Source organism: Rosa chinensis, chromosome 7 (assembly GCF_002994745.2).
Source record: "Rosa chinensis cultivar Old Blush chromosome 7, RchiOBHm-V2, whole genome shotgun sequence".
Lineage (NCBI taxonomy): Eukaryota > Viridiplantae > Streptophyta > Magnoliopsida > Rosales > Rosaceae > Rosa > Rosa chinensis.
Genome location: NC_037094.1, coordinates 69,620,415 through 69,640,940, shown reverse-complemented (window position 1 = coordinate 69,640,940; position 20,526 = coordinate 69,620,415). Strand labels below are relative to the sequence as shown.

General features: G+C 38.2%; 2 protein-coding genes across 2 annotated transcripts; both read left to right on the top strand.

The window, feature by feature from the left end:
• The first annotated feature begins 3,870 nt into the window (after positions 1–3,870).
• Positions 3,871–8,082, top strand: LOC112175156 (phospho-2-dehydro-3-deoxyheptonate aldolase 1, chloroplastic). Its single transcript, XM_024312818.2, has 5 exons — positions 3,871–4,518; positions 4,633–4,910; positions 5,612–5,888; positions 6,231–6,476; positions 7,611–8,082. Exons 1-5 carry the CDS (start codon positions 3,967–3,969, stop codon positions 7,875–7,877), a joined length of 1,620 nt encoding a protein of 539 aa, XP_024168586.1. The 5' UTR covers positions 3,871–3,966; the 3' UTR covers positions 7,878–8,082.
• A 666-nt stretch (positions 8,083–8,748) lies between these two features.
• LOC112175154 (F-box protein At1g78280) lies at positions 8,749–16,547 on the top strand. The gene is made up of 16 exons (XM_024312817.2): positions 8,749–9,138; positions 9,278–9,388; positions 9,475–9,530; positions 9,657–9,799; positions 10,575–10,772; positions 10,871–11,070; positions 11,587–11,686; positions 11,793–12,344; positions 12,849–12,971; positions 13,689–13,769; positions 13,847–14,178; positions 14,318–14,575; positions 14,677–14,761; positions 14,923–15,148; positions 15,525–15,693; positions 16,209–16,547. The coding sequence occupies exons 1-16, from the start codon at positions 8,990–8,992 to the stop codon at positions 16,396–16,398; spliced, it is 2,973 nt and encodes a 990-aa protein (XP_024168585.1). The 5' UTR covers positions 8,749–8,989; the 3' UTR covers positions 16,399–16,547.
• Positions 16,548–20,526: the final 3,979 nt, after the last annotated feature.

Below are 20,526 nucleotides of genomic sequence, written 5' to 3'. Positions count from 1 at the left end.
GGCATAACAATGGGCTTATGGGCTTTAGTTGTCTATTTGGGCTTCTTCTCTCCTACTGGGCTGGCAGAAACTTTCCAGGTGCACTATCATCATTCCACGCAATATGCTTTTCCATTTGACCAGAATATCCTATGATCTATGGAAATCGAATGCACACATTTTGTGTGCACGTATATTTGATGATATTGAGTGTAACAGTGTCGCAATTGTATTTCGGAACTCTAAATCAGTTATCACAATGCTCATTTTATTCTTTTTAAATCTACTGATGAGACTCAAACACATAATCTCTCGAATGAAAAATCACATTTTTACCACCCCACCAAACACACACACTCCTATGCTCCGACCATTCTCTAAATTCTCAAAATTTGTGAATACGTTACACAATATAAATTTTAATGGACTAAAACGTGACACATTTTAAGTCTCACTTTACTTATGAGTCATCATAGTCTACTTTACGTTTTTCTTCTCGACAATATTAAAGTCGTGGGGTTCTTTTTGAAGATTTCCAAAGTTGGACCAACCTCAGATGTAAGTTACGTTTGATTGACCTCATTTATTCACCAACCTTCGGTTTGTCAGACACAGACCTCGAGAACTGGAGGGAATATGCCATGTCATGCTGCCAAGTAGCAGGACACGTGTAAGCTCATCGAGGGGCTTGCCGCTTTTGTAATTGGGGTTAGGAGGAGGGGAGGGTGGTGCACGAAGTGGAACAAGGTTGGTGGGTGACTTGGGCGTGATCTCACCCCCCTCTCTAATTTCCTTTTGCTTGGCTCGGAAGCTCGGCTGGCTCTCTCAAAATCTGCTTATTCATTTATGGTTTCTTTGGAAATGAAAAATTATAACCGTCGTTTGTCAAAAAAAAACAGGGAGAAGGAAATTGTAACGGTCGGAGTATTGATTCAAGAGTATTCTGCCAGTTAATTATATTGTTGTGGCTGACGCATTTATATCATCCTCGACCGACTGTAAGTCTTTAATATTATTTGGCTTGATTATATGTTGTAACAGTTGAAAATTGATATGACAGATGTGACATCCGATATAAAATTAATAAAAAACTTTATTATTATAAATACAACTTAGAGTTGGGTGTCACACACTTCACTAGATTTTGAATTGTCATAAATAAGTGACTGGGATAAACTTAATTTATATAAAAAAAATATGCAAAATTGTAATTATTGATAAAACTATCAAAATCAAATAAAAGAAAATTAGAAGGAAAAAGTGGATGACAAACACAATTTCAAATCAAAAATTATTATGGCAGTTTAATTCCTAGTTTTTATTCTCTTTAGGTGTTGAAATTTGAGACAAAAACGATCAAGTACTTGTTTTATTTCTCCGGACAAAGCACGAATCAAAGGCTAGTACTGTAATGCTTAACTATATCTTTAGTATTCTGCAACACTATTCATGAGAGGCTTATGATTGTTAATATGCACTAAATTCGATAGAGAAATATGCAATAATAAAATTAAAAATTTGTAAAAGTAAAAAAACAAACTAATCAGACACAAAAAAGAAAAGAAGAAACGAAACTAATTCGGCTCAATTTTCCCTGCGGCTTGTAATCTTCATCACTCGCACAAACCACCTTTTTCGCCACTAGCACAAACTTAGTTAATGCATGCATTTGTGGTACGACCCGTACTAGTTGTTATGTAATCATTAAGGCAGTTTACTTAAAAAGTACTAAATATAACTGACAAATGATGTCGCATGACTGATATCTTAAACAATGATTGTATATTGTGTTGTGGGCTGTGGAAGACTGGCAATTGACATATTTATGTCATCGATCTTCAACATTTTGATTACGTGTTGTAAATTATAACAGTTAATTTTCATAACTAGCACAAACCACCATTTTCGCCACTCGTATAGTTAATGCAAGCATTTGTAGCATGACCGTACGGGTAGTTATGTAATCATTAAGGCAGTTTGATTAAAAGTATTAAATATGACAGACAAATTAATGACGTCGCACGACATCTTAAACAATGATTGTACGTTGTGCTGTGGCAAGCTAGCAATTGACACATTTACATCATCGATCTTCAACATTTTGATTACAGGTTGTAAAGTATAACCGTTAATCTTCATAACTAGCAAAAACCACCATTTTCGCCACTGGAAATTATTCTATGCACCGACGGTGTAAGTGACCCAACCCTTATAAAATAATCTCAACCCTTGATATTTATTATCAACTTTATTTTTAATAAACAAAAAGTATATTTAATGCAATCTAACCATTCATTTATGTTGGTGCAAGTGCACGGCAGTGCTCTGAATAATCTCCCTGTGACCTTTCGCCACTCGTATAGTTAATGCAAACATTTGTAGTATGACCGTACGGGTAGTTATGTAATCATTAAGGCAGTTTGATTAAAAGTATTAAATATGACAGACAAATTAATGACGTCTCACGACATCTTAAACAATGATTGCACGTTGTCCTGTGGCAAGCTAGCAATTGACACATTTACATCATCGATCTTCAACATTTTGATTACATGTTGTAAATTATAACCGTTAATCTTCATCACTAGCACAAACCACCATTTTTGCCATTCGAATAAGCCTAGTTAATGCATGCATTTGTGGTACGACTGTACGAGTAATTGTGTAACCGTTAAGGCAGTTTGCTGAAAAAGTATTAAATATGATTGACAAATGACGTCACATGACTAAGATCTTAAGCAATAATTGTATATTGTACTCTGGCAAACTGGCAATTGACACATTTAAATCATCGATCTTCAACTTTTTGATTACATATTGTAAATTATAACAGTTAAAGACCATTAGAACAAATACCACATCATTCTGTACATAAAAGTGATGAAAAGTAAATAAAATCACACACATTTCTATAATTTTGCCACGTTATTCATAAAAGATTTAGGATTGCAAACATGCACTGCATTAGATAAAAGAAGTACATAGACTTGCAGAGTCACATAATATAAATTTTGTTAAAGTAAAAAAAAAAAAAAAACAAATATTAGTTGCCAGACAGAAGACAAACACTAATTAGACGATGAGTAAATTCCTAGCAAATAACACCTACTTTTAGGAAAAAAACGCATTCATTACAGAGTATATAATAAAAGAAAAGCCCATAAAGGAACAATCACCATTTTCGCCACTCGCACAAATCTAGTTAATGCATGCATTTGTGGTACGACCATACGAGTAGTTATTTCATCGCTAAAGCAGTTTGCATAAAAAGTCTTAAATATAACCGACAAATGACGCCGCATGACTGGCATCTTAAGCAATAATTGTATATTCCACTGTGGCAAAAGGCAACTGAAACATTCATATCATCGATCTTCAACTTTTTAATTACATGTTGTGAATTATAACAGTTAAAAGATTATTATGACAAATACCTCATCATTTGGTATATAAAAGTGATAGAAAAGTATTTAGAATCACACCCATTTTTATAATTTTGCCGCACTACATTAGACGGAAGAAGTATGTAGAGCCATATAATAGAAATTTTGTTAAAGTAAAAATAGATATAAATTAGTCGCGGGACAAAAGAAAAACACTAATTAGACCCAACAAAAGAAAGAAAGAAGAAACTTCAGCTCGGCTTCCCCGGCGGCTTGTAGTCTTCATCCACCTACTTCGACCCATCGAGTGATTTAAGTAGGTACATTCAAACGCATAACCTTCTCCCAAGCAATTGACTTTTACAGGGAATTGTTGAACCCCTCGAAATCCCCAAACCACCCTTCAAATCCTCCAAAACCCCGAAACTAACCCTTCTTTCTCTCCCTCCTTGGTCTCAAAGTTCTCAACTACCCACCACCGCGTCTCTGTCTTCCCTTATAAAACCCCTCCCCTTCTGTCCCTCATTCTCCTCTCAGGTACCCTTCTGAGATTTCCATCTCTCTCATTTCGTACCTGAAACAAAACCCAGAAACCAAAAACACAATGGCTCTCACGGGAAGCAGCTCAATCATTGCCCCCAAATCTTCCTTCATTCAAAGCCAGTCGACTCTTCTACCCTCCAAACCTCACCAACCTTCTCTCCCCGTCAGGCCCATCAGGCCCATCGTCGCCGTCCACGCAGCCGAGCCCGCCAAGAATCCAGCTGTGTCCACCAAGCAGCAAACGGTGCCAGCTTCGCCGTCAACTGCGGCGTCTAGTGGGTCTAAGAGCCGGAATGCGGTGCCGGCGAAATGGAGTTTGGACACGTGGAAATCCAAGAAGGCGGTGCAATTGCCGGAGTACCCGAATAAGGAGGATCTGGAGTCGGTGCTCCGAACGATTGAGTCTTTCCCGCCGATCGTCTTCGCCGGCGAAGCTCGGAGTTTAGAGGAGCGTCTCGCTGAGGCTTCCATGGGAAACGCGTTTCTTCTTCAAGGTGGGGATTGTGCGGAGAGCTTCAAGGAGTTCAATGCCAATAATATTCGTGACACCTTCAGAATTCTGCTCCAGATGGGCGTCGTTTTGATGTTCGGAGGCCAAATGCCAGTAATTAAGGTCACAATTTTGCCCTGCAAATTTTTTTATTGGGTTTTTGAATTTTTGATTTGAAGTTTCCCGAGTAGTAGAATTGTAGGAATTGAATTGGGTTGTGGCTTTTTTTGTTATTAGGTGGGAAGGATGGCGGGTCAGTTTGCGAAGCCGAGATCCGACCCGTTTGAGGAGAAGGATGGTGTCAAGCTTCCCAGTTACAGAGGGGACAATGTGAACGGAGACACGTTTGATTCAAAGTCAAGGACTCCGGACCCTGAGAGATTGATCAGAGCCTACTGTCAATCTGCGGCGACTCTCAACCTTCTCAGGGCCTTCGCAACCGGTGGTTATGCGGCTATGCAGAGGGTTACCCAGTGGAACTTGGATTTCACAGAGCACAGCGAACAGGGTGATAGGTATGCTTTCAGTTTTTACTATTATGGATTCGTGTTAAATTTCTGGGGTGAAAGACTTGGTGAATTATAGATTTTTAGTGGGTCAGAGATTGATATAGTTGTATATTCTCAGTCATGATCATTGCCTCGGTTATTTGTTTTGTTATGTATCTCAGAGTATATTCTTCGTTTCATTTTTATGCTTAAGGGGCAGACCCGTTTCACTTTGTTTATATGTATCATGTGGTTGCTGATGAATTTTGGGTCCACTGTTTATTCTTTCAGCGCTTGGATGGATAATGATGCATGTTAGATATCACTTTATGGCGATGGTGTTTAGATTTGTTCTTCCTAATAATCCAAAATCACTTTTCCTTTTGAGGTCATAACAACTCATCCAAGTTGGTGCCTGATAATAGTATCAATGGAAGAATCAGATTGATGTGATTTTAAGCAAATCGGTGGCTAATAATAGCATCGTCGGAAGAATCAGTTAATTTTAAGCATAAATTGGTTAAGTCTTGTTAGGTATTACCGTATCAGGGAATAACATATTTATTATGGGCTTGGCATTGTCAGTACACTGACTGGGAACTAACATTTTTGTAACATTTAGAAAACCAAATTAATATTTGAAGTATACCAAATTATGAGTTTTAATTTGGTTAGGCTTGGTACCAATTTTACCTCATAACAAGTTTACCGTGATCTTGGAATGGCAGGTACCGAGAACTAGCTCACCGGGTTGATGAGGCCCTTGGATTCATGAATGCAGCTGGGCTCACGGTTGACCATCCTATCATGACAACCACTGAGTTCTGGACATCCCATGAGTGCTTGCTTTTGCCTTATGAACAGTCGCTCACTAGGTTGGACTCAACTTCTGGGCTCTACTATGATTGCTCTGCCCATATGCTTTGGGTCGGTGAGCGAACCAGGCAACTGGATGGTGCCCATATTGAGTTCCTAAGAGGTGTTGCTAATCCCCTGGGAATCAAGGTAATTTGAGTTTAGTCTGTCTGATCCTTTTTTTTAAATTTTTTTTTTTTTTTTCGAGAAATGAATGACCACATCTTATGAATATCTGAGGGCATATGCAATTTATTTTTAAAATTTTCTGGTCAGAATAACTATTATGGCTATTGCTATCTTGAAATGGAATGATGGATCCTTTATTACTTTCAACTCTGTGATAAACCGAACTGAAATGCATCATTTGTTACTCCAACTCTCTAATTATATACGACTCATGCATATTTTTGTTCTTTAATGTTCATGACATTCTTATGCAAGTTAATTATGGTGGTGGAGACTAATATAAGATTATTCTTTGTGATGCAGGTGAGTGATAAGATGGATCCCAATGAGCTTGTTAAGCTCATTGAGATTTTGAATCCTCAAAATAAAGCCGGGAGGATAACGGTGATCACAAGAATGGGAGCTGAGAACATGAGAGTGAAACTTCCTCATCTTATTAGGGCAGTCCGTAGGGCAGGACAAATTGTCACATGGGTCAGCGACCCTATGCATGGAAACACCATCAAGGCTCCATGTGGTCTCAAGACACGCCCTTTTGATGCCATAAGGGTATAGTACTTATCTCATACCCTTTTTCATTCTTCAGCTGCTTAGGTTCATTGCTCTCATGTAGGTTGGATAGGGGTAGTTTGGATATCAAATCATAAGTGGGTAATTGTTTCTTAATACTACAAATTTTAAATAAAGCAAGAATTAAACATTCTTTTGGATAAACCACGTAATATAGAAAAAAGGGGTAAACTAGGAAAGAGATTTATCTGTGAAAATGATAAGAAGTATACGTATTGCATCCATGCAACATAACAATCTAAATAATAAATGTTGTAGAAATTAGCAATTTAATAGCCATCTGAATTGATATAGAATTGATTGTGCTTGCACATTGTCTCCGTATGTGTTTGTTTCCATATGCCCTTGATTTTGGTTACTAGTGGTTTATACTTATCGTACCTTCCATATTTACCATTAGCATTCATTTTTGAAAAAGACATTCATTACAGCCCATGGGCAAAATTTGGAACAAATTGGCATATTTCTCTTTAGTTACTTAATCACTGTCACCAATCAGTGCCAAAATTAATAGAGGTTTTCTGGTCATTATCCAGTAGACTCCACATTGTTGACCATTTGTAGAAGTTTGTTGAGGTGGGGCAACCAGCTCAAGTGTCCTCTACAGTGGGCATTCTGTAGCTTGAAACGAAGTTCTCTGTATCTTTTATCAATTTCCCAGTGTAGTAGGTGGGAAAGGGACAACTTGTTTGAAGTGTTAGGTAAAATAGTTTAATGGAAATATGAGAGAAGTTTATTCAAGTTTTGAATGGGGAGACTGGCAAAAGAGATAATATATTGGTGATGATTTTTAAAATGTAATCTGTGGTTGGTGAGTGAGTGTTTTAAAATTGGTTTGGCGTTTTAGAATTGATTTGGAGTGACATTTTGTGCATCACCTGATACTCATTTAGCAAAAAACAAAATTAAACTACTCACTTTTTGCTCAATGATTCCATGAGGCCATTTAAATTTTGATTACTTTGGTTGGTTGGATAATGCTTTGCATAATCTGATTTTGTCTGTTTCATAGGAACAATGAACGTCAATTTAGTTGTGGGAATTAGAAATACTTAATACAAGCAATCTCTCACCTGCATTGAAGTTAAATTTATTATTTTTTTCTCTGTTCAGGCTGAGGTCAGAGCATTCTTTGACGTGCACGACCAAGAAGGAAGCCACCCAGGAGGTGTTCATCTGGAGATGACGGGCCAGAATGTGACTGAATGCATTGGAGGATCACGGACTGTGACATTCGACGACCTTAGCTCGCGCTACCATACCCACTGTGACCCGAGGCTAAATGCCTCCCAATCTCTTGAGCTTGCCTTCATTATTGCTGAGCGCCTGAGGAGACGAAGGATCAAGTCACAACTCTCTGTTACCTCTTTAGGTCTGTAGAACGGTTCAAGGGTCAAAAGCAGTGTGTTTGTTATTTTTTTTTTCTTTTTCTTTTTTTAAGGTGTTAGTGACTGTTAATATGTCACTGTTGTTTCTAGAGTTAATTTACCTTGTGTGTGTTGTATTGTGTATACTGGAAGTGATATGGTTTGAGACTTTGAAGGGAAAAGAGAAATAAAATAAACAGACTGAATTAAAGAAGTAATATCTGTAGTATTTTTTGAGTTTTTAATGGGTATGTAAGGATTTACGTGTGATGTATCAGGAAGGGAAGCCGGAATGGCTTATGGAATTGATTGCGATTGGTTCCGTTGGTTACTCTTAACTTTGATGGAATAGGTTACATCTTTGATCAGAAAGTTCCGCGAGTGTATGTATCAAAGTGAGGCAGCAGGCAGCCAGGCGCGGACGCCAAGTAAACAATGCCATGACAACAACAGCAAGCAAGAAAACGTTTTGAGAGGGCAATCGTGTCATGAGAGCGTTTAACAGAAGTGAAATATATAGAATCGTTAAATTATCAATTATAGCTAATCAATACATTATATTTTTTTTGGAAAATTTGTGAGCGCTGAAGGGATGAAACAGGGCTTGATGTAACTTTGACCGGTATGTCCTTATATCTCATGCAAAAGAACTGAAAATATCCTCTCATTGGCTTCAATTGTCGACGTGGCATTGTGCGAGATAGTTGGTCGGACAAGCCTGCTGTTTAGGCTGTTCATCTCAACACCCCCTCATGCAAGTCGGAAATGGAGAAGTGCAACTTTTTTACGAACACCCTCTATCACGTCCAAAAAAAAAAGAAAAAAAAAAGCTATATTCGCGCCATCCTTTAAGACTCCCACAGCTTTAACGGCGCGAATGACTCCACGGTCCGCCCAAAAAAACAAATCGAATCCGCGTGAGAATTACGCGCACACGGTAGAGCCGCGCCATACACGAAACACGTCGCACGCGGCAATCGCCGATTCCCTCAAGTCTCCAAAACCACAAAAGCCCGCCTCTCTTAACCGCCGTTTGTATTCCTCGTCTGCCCTTTACTCTAAACTCTCAATTCCACCGAAACCCCACACAGCTTCTCTCTATCATTTTCAATCTTTCAATTTCCGATGGAGATTTCCGAAGCCCCTCCCTTCCGGCCAAGAGACCGCCGGCCGGACGCCCTCGGAAGCTTCCTAGTCCTCCCCGACGAGCTCATCTGTGCCGTCTTGGAATTGCTCTCTCCTCGCGACGTTGCTCGCCTCTCATGCGTCAGCAGGTTCGTTCCTCGATTCTCTCTGTTGAATTTTGAATTTTCGGATTTGAAATGTGAAACGCTGCTCGTGAGATTTTGTTTGTGGATTTTGATTATTGTTTTGTGTATAGAATATCGAATTCTTATCTGTGTTTATATGCAGTGTGATGTATATATTTTGCAATGAAGAGCCACTCTGGTTGGGTTTATGCCTCAACACACTGAATGGTCCGCTCCAGTACAAAGGATCGTGGAAGAAGACGGTGCTGCATTTGTATGTCTCGGATTTTATGATCCAGTTTTCGTAGTTATGGTTTTCATTTGATAGCAAAAGTATGAGAACTTGTGCATTTCGTGCAGGGAGAATGTGTCGTATGAACGCGACGAGGCTGGCAGAAAACCACTGAGTTTTGATGGTAAGGATGTTATGCCTTTCGAATAGCATCCTCATTGTGGTGGATCATTTTGTTTATGATGGTGAAAACTTTCTTTTGAGGTTTTCCCTGGCTGAAGGCGTTTGTCATTGCCTCTACTTGGTGCAGGATTCGACTCTTTGTTCTTGTACAGAAGATTATACAGGTGTCATACCACATTGGATGGTTTTTCTTTTGACAATGGGAATGTGGAAAGAAAGGACAAGATCACAGTGGAAGAGTTTTCTTGTGACTATGATGGAAAGAAACCGGTATAGTGACAATGTTACATATTTTTAGTTCATAATACAGATTGAGTTAAAGCAGTGGACGTCAAATTTCTATTTTCGCTCTTCAGTTATGTGTGGGCATATTGTTCTATTAAAAAATGATTTTACATTTGTGAAAGAAGAATGCTCTTATATACACTATCTAGGACATATATCACAATTTAGTACTGTTTTTTTTTTTTTTTGTTTTGTTTCTCCGATCAAAAGTGATAATATACTATTCTGTGTTGACAACTTAGAAAGTGATAATATATCAAAGGGAAAACCAGTTTGTTTTGCACTTAAGAAAATTTACTATTCCAGTTCCTACCCCACTCAACCAACACCTTACCAGACCATATTTCTCTTATTGCTAATTCCGCTACACCAGTGTGACCACAAATATTCTGGTCACAAGGGCATCAGCATTAGGGCATTTTCTTGGCTGAAAATGTAGTACACAATGCTCTATAGGGCCGTTTCTTTTTTGGAGGAAACTCCCATTGTTTTTCTGGCGACTCAATTATTTTTCTGGTAAGATGTGTTGTGGTAACTCAAAAGATTTTCACTGCAGATTGAACCAAATGTTCAGATTTTAATTGCAGGCATCAATTCTGTTAGAAAAGGGGGAGATTGAACCTTTGACCTTTTTTGCCAAACTGTTTCCTTAATATATTGGCCTTGTACTTTAGAAAATTTTAATCACTACTAATGTGCTAGTACCTACAGATTGGTGGTTTATCTTGTTCACATAGACTGTTGCTGAAAACTTTATCAGGTTTTGCTCACTGGATTAGCTGATGCATGGCCTGCAAGGCCTACATGGACACTTGACCACTTATTGCAGAATTATGGAGATACAGCTTTCAAGATTTCTCAAAGGAGCTCACGTAAAATCTCAATGACATTCAAGGATTATGTTTCATATATGAAAGTTCAGCATGATGAGGATCCGCTTTATATCTTTGATCACAAGGTACTCACTTGGTCTCTATGTGTGGCTGAGAAGTTGTTAATTTTCATATTATTTTCTTTTCTTCTTTTGATGTGTGAAGTGACTTATTTCTTAAACAGTTTGGCGAGGTTGAACCTGGCTTGTTGAAAGATTACAGTGTACCTTATCTATTTCAAGAGGACTTTTTTGATGTTTTGGACAAAGATAAGCGACCTCCATTTAGATGGCTCATTATTGGTCCCCAGAGGTCTGGTGCTTCTTGGCATGTTGATCCAGCTCTGACCAGTGCGTGGAATACGCTTCTATGTGGTCGTAAAAGGTAAAATCCTCTTCTTCTTTTTCTCTCTTCTTAGAAAGATTATGCATTTGTGAATTTGATAATGTTAATATATTTTGCCGTGCTTGCATGTAGTTAAGGACTTCGGTTTGGTTTAAATCTTGCATGCTTTGAAAATACTATATTCTTCTATTTTTTGTCGTAAGGGCTCCTGCAATGCTGTTGCTAACTTGCATGCTTGCTGGACATATTTGCTCCTTTGTAAGAAAGGTGAATGATTGGGTTTACTTTGGTTTGTTGAGCTTTTCTTTATTCCATTCATCTCCTCAGTCCCTCCTCCTACACACAAAGAGGAGAAACCCTTCATCATTTGGAATGTTGATCTGTTGCATGCTTATACATTCCCCTCTACCTGTATGGTCTGTGGATGATTTGGTCATGATCTTATGCTATTCTATTCATTTTTTTTTATTTGATGAAAATTAATTTTCTCCTTTTCTCCTTCTGCAATTAAAGTAACTGACATCCAAGAGCTAATCAGCTATTCTGTTTGTTTAGGTGGGCCTTGTATCCTCCAGGAAGAGTACCTATAGGTGTCACAGTACATGTAAATGAAGAAGACGGTGATGTCAATATTGAAACTCCAACTTCGTTGCAGGTATTTATTTAGATACCCTAGTTAGTCGTCTGCAACTTCTCATAATATCTGTTGCTTTGCGGTTTATAAAGTTATCTTTTGTTTATTTATTTATTTGTGTCTTCAGTGGTGGCTAGATTTTTATCCACTTCTTGCTGATGAAGACAAGCCCATAGAGTGCACCCAAATGCCGGGGGAGACGATTTTTGTTCCTAGTGGATGGTGGCACAGTGTCCTAAATCTTGAACCATCTATTGCAGTTACCCAGAACTTTGTAAATTCTAAGAACTTTGAATTTGTGTGCTTGGATATGGCACCTGGTTATCGTCATAAGGGAGTTTGCCGTGCTGGATTACTTGCAGATGATGAAGGCAGTATTGAGGATTCCACAAATCATATACTCTATGATAATGATGATTATAATTCCTCAGATATGACTAGGAAAGTAAAAAGAGTCAGAACTCTCAAACCTGGAGAATATCCAAGTACTGAAAGAACTAGTAATGGCGCTCAGGCTTTTTCTTATGATGTAAATGTCTTAGCCATGTATCTGGATGAAGAGAGAGATCATTACAACTCTCCTTGGAGCTCAGGCAATTGCATAGGGCAACGAGAAATGAGAGAATGGTTATTCAAGCTTTGGGTTGGAAAACCAGGAATGAGAGACTTAATCTGGAAGGTACTTTTCTTATTACCCTATTCTTTAGCTTTCCAAATTGGCTGATATACGCACATGCACAGACAAATGTTACAATGCTCATTTTTATCTGTCTACAAATATTGTAGTTGTATTACTTTGATTTTCATTTCCCTATGAAGAGCTTGATGAGTGTCGGGAACATTAACATTTTCACTTGAAGGCTGTCCTCTGTCACATTAAGCAATCAAACAAGAATCTTTCCCGAAGACAAAATTATTCTTTTCTTTGTTCAGTCATATGTCTAAACTGGTAGGCTTTTTGTCCAAAGATGTACATCTACCTTTGAGAGGTTTCCCTCTACATTAGTGACTACCACTTTTACTTGCATGCTTCCAACTAATAACCTTATTCATGTCTAGAAAACACAGGTTGTTCTCTCCTATGCGCAAGTTATTTCCTTTTGGTTTGTGAAAAGCTGAAGCTCTGGTTTCATTTCCTATATTTTTCACTTATAATTCTATTATTTGTTCTTGTGAATGTCAGGGAGCATGTCTTGCACTAAATGCGAGCAAATGGTCAGAATCCCTGGCAGAAATTTGTGCCTTCCACAAATTGCCTTCTCCAACAGATGATGAGAGGCTTCCTGTTGGCACGGGTAGCAATCCTGTAAGTTTGTTTTTCATATCATATAATGCAACAATTTTAAATACTTATCTGCACTGATGTCTCCATATTTAGAGCAAACTTGCACTTATTACTCCTTTGAATATCTGAACTCATATAAAAAAGGAAAACAATGGCTAGCCATCGTAAACTAGTTTTTTTTTTTTCTAGCGTAAAAAAGGTTCCCCTATATTACTATTAAATATGAATTTACATCTTGAATTCATGGTTTCAACAATTTTTAGGAAGACCAATGCTGGGAAAGTCTAGAGTAGTTTCTTACATAATGTATTTATGATAAGATCATTAACCATTGAGTCTGTTGGATCAGAGCTGTCGGTGGAGGGGACTATGGGCATATTGGTTTACAGTAGGCCCCATAGCATATTAGTGTTGGACTGAGCCACCACAGAACTAAATGTACTAACTTTTAAGTATTCTACACATTATCACTTTGCCCCTTGAAAGTTACGTTAACGAGTAATGGGTTAGGAGATTTAATCGATGACGGTGAGGGTTTTGCTGAAAATAGTATTCTGTTGGGATCCATCTTTTTATTATTAGTTTGTTGATTCATTATAGTCAAAGAACTTATAAGTTCAGATGTTAACTAATGTAGCATCCTACAATAACAACGAATGCTATGAGTATTGAGGCACAGATGTTCTTATATGCCTATATATTCTTGTTAAGATGATCTGATGTGTCTTTTTCCAACAGGTTTATCTCATGAGCAACTGTGTAATCAAAATTTTTGTTGAGGAAGGACTGGAAACGTCACTTTATGGATTAGGTGCTGAGGTATATAATCGTAATTGTACTCTGCTTTTCTTGCTGCATTTTTGACATCCATCTAATATCTTAGTGCGCATTTGCAGCTTGAGTTCTACAGTCTCCTAGGCAAAGTCAAATCCCCTCTGAAAAATCACATACCTGACGTTTTGGCAAGTGGGATCATTTATCTTGAAAATGGAACTTATAAAATTGTACCTTGGGATGGCAACGGCGTTCCTGATGTGATTGCTAAGTGCAATTTTATTCCGGAGAAGGTCAAAGGAGATGTTTCTCCTTTTGGTGTATGGAGGAAGAAACAATTTGAATACAGAAAAGCTGGTGTCTCAACAAATGAATCCATCAGTTCAGCTGAATATACAAGGATATGGCCATATCTCATAACAAAACGATGCAAAGGAAAAATATATGCAGAGTTGTAAGTGCTATTAGAGTTTAAGTTCTTTCTCTCAGTTCAATCCTCTTTTTTTTGTTTTTCTTTTTTCTTCTCTCCTGTTTTAGATATGTCATATGAAGCATTAGCACAAATTGGTCTTGATTTTTATTGAGCTTTGCAGAAGAGATACTGTGTCACGGGAAGATGAATTGAACTTAGCTTCCTTCTTGGGAGAGCAGCTCCGTAACCTCCATCTCTTGCCCCATCCACCTCTTAATATCTCAACTTTCTCAGATATTGAACAGGAATCAGATTTTCTCTTCACCAGTGGTAGTATAGAAGCTGTTCCCAATAAATCAAACATTCCTGCTGAATGGGATATATTCATTAGAAGTCTATCCAAGAAGAAGAAGGATGTCTCAAGTCGCTTGATTAAATGGTATTTCTGTCCCTTTTACAAGAAGGTTTTTGTCTGTTACTTTTTCAGAACGTGTATAATTTATAGCAAGTGTCCGACAATTACCTTCTTTCATCTTGTAGGGGAGATCCAATTCCTAGCACACTCATAGAGAAAGTTGACAAATACATCCCAGATGATTTTGCCAAGTTTCTGTACATATTCAAGGTGGGTACACTACATACCACATTCCACATTCCACCTTCAATAAACATGTGAAGATGAGTTTCTGTCCAAGTCAATTTCCTGTATATCAACTTTAAAAACCATATCTACATGGTGAATCAAGTCTTATTGATTTTTAACATCTCAACCCTATTTGGTGTCAGGATGAAAATGGTGTAAGCAATGTTGGTAAAAGTTGTTCGTGGATACACTCTGATATCATGGATGACAACATTCACATGGAACTATGTGGTTTTAATTCTTGCGTCATTGGCAATGCCAAAAACACTTGCCTGGTAAAGAATGGTTCCTTGAATGTTGATGGTGACCGTGCAGAGAGGAGAACATGGTGCCCTAGCCACATTCTTGATTTCAGTAATCTTTCTATAGGTTGGTGCTTATTTATCATTTTGTGGTTACCTTTTAGTAAATTACAATTCGATTTCTACTATTAAATTTAAGTTTTCAACTCTTCTTTGCAATATGGGGGATCTGGACCCTCTCATCATGCACTTTTTCCATGCGTCTATGACCTTGATATAGAGTAGACACATAAACTCTGTATCAGGTGCGGAATGTGTGTTGTTTAAAGCATGGCAACTTGTACAAAAGAGCACATGTTTAGAGCTTGAGTTAGGCCACAAATGAACAGAAATCACCTAGCCGTAAACAGCGATTACACAACCGAAAGTTGCCAGAAATAGAATTGAGATGTCTCTGATATATTGCTTTCTATATCTTGATGACTCGAATAATTTATTTTCAGGTGATCCCATCTATGATTTGATACCCTTATACTTGGATATATTCAGAGGAGATTGCTGCCTCCTTAAGAGATTTTTAGATAGTTATAAACTTCCTTTAGTAAGACAAGCATCACCTCATGAGTATATTGAGGGTGGCGACAAGTTTGGACGACTTTCATACCATGCCATGTAAGTAATGATTCCCTCTTTATGCTTGCTGATGCTGTTTTGTCAATTTAAATCTTCTCAATACATCAGTTAATGGTCTTATTTATCTAGGAGAATTTGGCTCTTTGGTTTGAATTATCTATGTCCTATCTCAACCATGAGAAAAATGTGGTATGCATCAGATTGAGGTGTGCAATGCCTTAGATATATAGCTAGGTGACAATGAGAATCAGAGGATTCTTGTAATTCTACATATTTAAAAATTTCTGCGGTGCAAACCAATACTTGATGCATTTAAACTGATGTGCCTTGACATTGTTAAGATTCTTGAACAAGTATATCTTTTGTTTGAAAAGGATGTGTACATTCTGAATATAAGCAGTCAAATGTCCGGATTCTCGGTTGTTTGTCTTCTGATGTAATCTGTGACTGTGTTATGGTTGAGATTGCGTTGATGTTTATATTTTACACATTTTATTGTGAACTATTGCCCAAACAATGACGGTGGTCAATTTTGTTCTGGGTCACGTGTGTAGGTGCTACTGTATTCTACATGAAGAGAATGTCCTGGGAGCAATTTTTAGTCTCTGGGACGAACTCAAGATGGCAAAATCATGGGAAGAAGTTGAACAGGTCGTATGGGGCGAGCTAAACAACTACAAAGGCTTTACTGGATCATCCACATCTCTCTCTTTGTTGGAGCCGGAAACTCCCTCAACATTGTAATACTTTTGAAAGCAGACATTTGTAAACGTGATCGTTTCTTTCTCAATTATTTTCCCTAGTTAGTTATTTATTTTTTCTACCTTGTTATTTCTAACTTATTGCTATATCTCACGGCAATCTCAAGATAATACGATCACAATGTTAAGGCCTTTGTGTTGTGTGTATCATTGAAAATTGAGACTAGTTAAGAGGCACATGTAATGTAAAATATAAGTAGGGAGAGCTTCTAATGAGGACTGTTAAAATGAGGACTTTCTAATCAACGGTTGGGAGGTTCATTTTTTTATTATATTATGGCAAATCAACCGGTAGATGTTTATATCTATACTATTATTAAGAGAAGAGTGTTTGTTAGCTAAAACAGAAAAAATGTACTAAAATGACCCTGAAATATTAAAAAACTATACAACTCATAAAATAGGTAGGGGTAATATAGTCAAATTACAAAATAAAAAGAAAATATAAAAAAAAAGGTGAAAATGAGAAACAGATAATCAAACTACCCACTTTCATCATTCCATGAAAAACTACTACCCACTCCCTCCTGTAAATAACTTCCCACTCCCAATCTCTTAAAAAAATACTTCCCATCCCAATTAAAAAAAAAAAAAAAATCAATTTTCACACACAGTGTGTGGGGCCATCTAGTATGCATGAGTAGAACATTTTTGAATTTTTTTTAATTTTTAATTTATTTTTTAAATTGCTAATCATTAAAGTACTAAACTAAATTAAATTAAGGGATGTCTGAACCATTCATGTTTATAAATGATAAATTATGATTATGAGTGCCTTAACGATTTTTAATTTAGTTGAAAAATTGCATAAATAATCTACACATAAATATCTAGACATTTAATAGTTGATTTGTCAAAATGTGATAGAAAAGTAGCTTTGTAACGTATCAATGCACTTTGTGGGTCATGCTTGTCCGTTGTTTATCAGAAGTAAGCAAATTTTCTTAATCAAAGAACCTACTTATATTAAAATTCCCATTGCAGCTCCTTTACATCCTCCGGTTCAAAAGACCAGTGATTTAATTGTAAATAAGCAGTGGAATGGAACTTTGATAAATCAGATTTTTCATGCCAAAGATCACTTTTTGATTCTTTCTATTCCTTTGAGCTGGAGGGATGTAGTGGACAGAAGGGTATGATTTTATGACTCCAAAGGAGCATTCACAGTTAAGAGTGCTTATAGAATGCTGGTGTCAGGTTTCATTAGCCTTTGGAGTAATATGCAAATGTCCCAGCGATGCTTTGGAAGAAATTGTGGAAGACTAAGATGCCTCCCTCGGCCAAGGTATGTATTTGGAAGATTCTACATAATATCTTGCCAGTTAAAACTCGTTTGCTTGAGAAGTTTGTGGCACTAGAAAGTACTACTTGTGTTCTTTGTGATGTGGGGAGGAGAGTTTGGATCATTTGTGTAGAAGGTGTCCTTTTACACAAGATGTATTCAGAACTCATCCGGCTTTTGGATTGTGTTTGGAGGTGGATATGATGGCTCTACCTCTGGTTGATTGGTTCCTTTTTTGTTATAATACTCTTCCTGAGGATGCTTGGGCTTTTCTCCTGTTCTTTGTGTGGGGGTATGGAATGAACGTAATTTGTGTGTTTGGGATGATAAAAGCACTAGTGTGGGGGACTTGGTCTTTGGGTTGAATGCTAGGTTATGTGACTATCGTTTTCATAATCGAACCCCACAACAGGGCTTGGTAGGAGGGTGAAGTTAGGGCTGGAAGGCTCCCCCAGATGGATGGTTGAAAATGAATATGGATGGCTCTTTTGATAGTCCTACCAAACCCCGGAGGGGGGGGGGGGGGGGGGGGGGGGTGTTCCTCTCATGTTTTTATTTTATTCATGCTTATTATTAAGCCACCTCTCATGTTTTTATTTTATTCATGCTTATTATTAAGCCAATATTGTGGCTCACAAATTAGCTAATCATGCTAGTTCTTTTTCTCAAGATGTTGGTTGGGGTCTATTCTCCCTCTTTTTCTCAAGATGTTGGTTGGGGTCTATTCTCCCTTTTTTTTTTTTTGAATGTAATTGAGAAGGAGTTTTCTCCTAATTAATAGAGTTGTCAGTTGATTCAAAAAAAAAAAAAAAACAAAAAAAAAAGAACATGGATTCACGATTACATGATCCGGCCATTTAGACTGAAGTGAGTTTATGAGTAAATGACCAATTTGATTTACTTACAAGTAATAGAAGAGTAAATATGACTTATTTGGGATTGTGAAAATGAAATAACCCATAGCAAAAAAAAGAAAAAAAAAAAAAAAAGGACTATCATCTATTTCCTCCCTATACTCAAGGGTGTAGCTAGCCTAGGGCGATAAAGGTCAATTGACCCTTCTCAATTTTTAGAAAATCCTTAATTAGTGTTAATAATCTATGAATCTTAATGGAATGAAATAAAATTGGCCCTTCTCAATTTTTGAAAATCCTTAATTATGTTTATGTAAATCAGAATTGTGTTTAGCCCAAACTCTAGGTTACTTGACCTAGTGGTAATATGATTTTAATTAGAGATAATCTCGGAGAATATCGTAGAGATATTCATTCATTGTATGATTACCTTTCTTTGTACAATTCCGATTCTCTGCATTGTAATCCTCTATATAAAGAGGTACCTATTATCAATGAGAATACACAGCAATTCTCTCTCAAATATCGTTTCTCTAAAACACGTTATCAGCACGAAGCTCTGAAATCCTAAAATCGTAGCCTTCAAATCCTAGCAACCACCGCATTATATATTGAAGCCCTCAATCCCAAGAGTCTAGAACCGGCGGCGCCACCCCTAGAACCGGCGGCGCCACCCCTAGAACCGGCCGGAAAATACCCAAACCGGCCACAAGAAGAGAACTATGGTTCCCTGACCAGTTCGCATTCTTCCAGTCCTCCTCCTGTCGTGAAACTTTTCCAAGATAGGCAACCAAAACCAGAAGTTGGGAATCGAAAATATCACGGAAAAAACCGGCCTGAAAACAGGTGAACCGGCAGTCTGAATATTCTAAACCTGAACCGCTAGTTAGCCTCACCAGCTTGCCTCGCGCCTGCCTTCTGCCAGCCCCTGCGCATCTGTCGACAGATTTGCCGACAGGACCTCGACAGATCTAGCCACAGCTTTGCAAGCCCTTGCGCGCGCCCCTGTGCCTGTTGCCGAGACCTGCCGAGCGTCTGCCTAGTGCTTGCACGAGCCTGTTGAGCATTTGCCAAAGCCTGCCGAGCAGCTGCCGACAGCCCCCATACAAGCCCTGCAAGAGCTACACAGCAGCCCTGCAGCAGCTCCGGCCAGCGACCACGCCGGCCACCACCGATTTTCGGCCACCTCAGGCGACTTTCCAGCATTTTTTCGGTGCTTTTCCGGCAAGTTTTTGACACTTTTTGAGGTATGTTTTCAAGGTTCTTTTAGTTTCCATTTTTGAAGCTTTATTTATTTATTTTCTCTTCTTTTATTCGGGGACTTGCAACCTCCCTTCTTCTACCTCCCTTTCTTCTTCATAGGGGAGACCAAAAGCCGAACTGTGGGGGTTCGTGCTCACTCTAAGCTTGGAGCTTGTTGAGATCTCCAAACTTCGAGTTTGTAGAGAATTTATGATTGAGCACTTAAGCCATTTTTTCGATCTAATCCAATACCTCTTAGAATTGAATTTCTTGGGAGCGATTACGCTCAGAAATTTTATATATTTTTGTGGTAGCTTTTTCAGCTCCGAAACTAACCCTTTTTCTTATTCTCTTTCAGGATGAGTAACCTGAATAAATAGGATTTTGCTCCATTGGGAATAACTGGCTCTGGATATCACAGGAGGGTTCATGATGTCCGCCAGCATCTCAAGGCCGATGGAATCCTGGATACGATTCTCGAGCCTAGCCAGGACGTGCTAACTGTTGATCAAGCTCAAGCTTTGGAAGCAAATAGAGCAGCTTTAGAGGCAAATAAGGCGAAAGCCATCATCCTAATGACTCGTCACATTGATGATTTGCTCCAGTACGAGTGCATGAATGAAGAAGACCCCAGAAGACTGTGGGCCTCACTTGAAGAAAGATTTGGCAACGTCCGTGACTCCCTGCTTCCTGACCTAGAAGTGAGATGGCATAAGCTCCACTTTTGTGATTT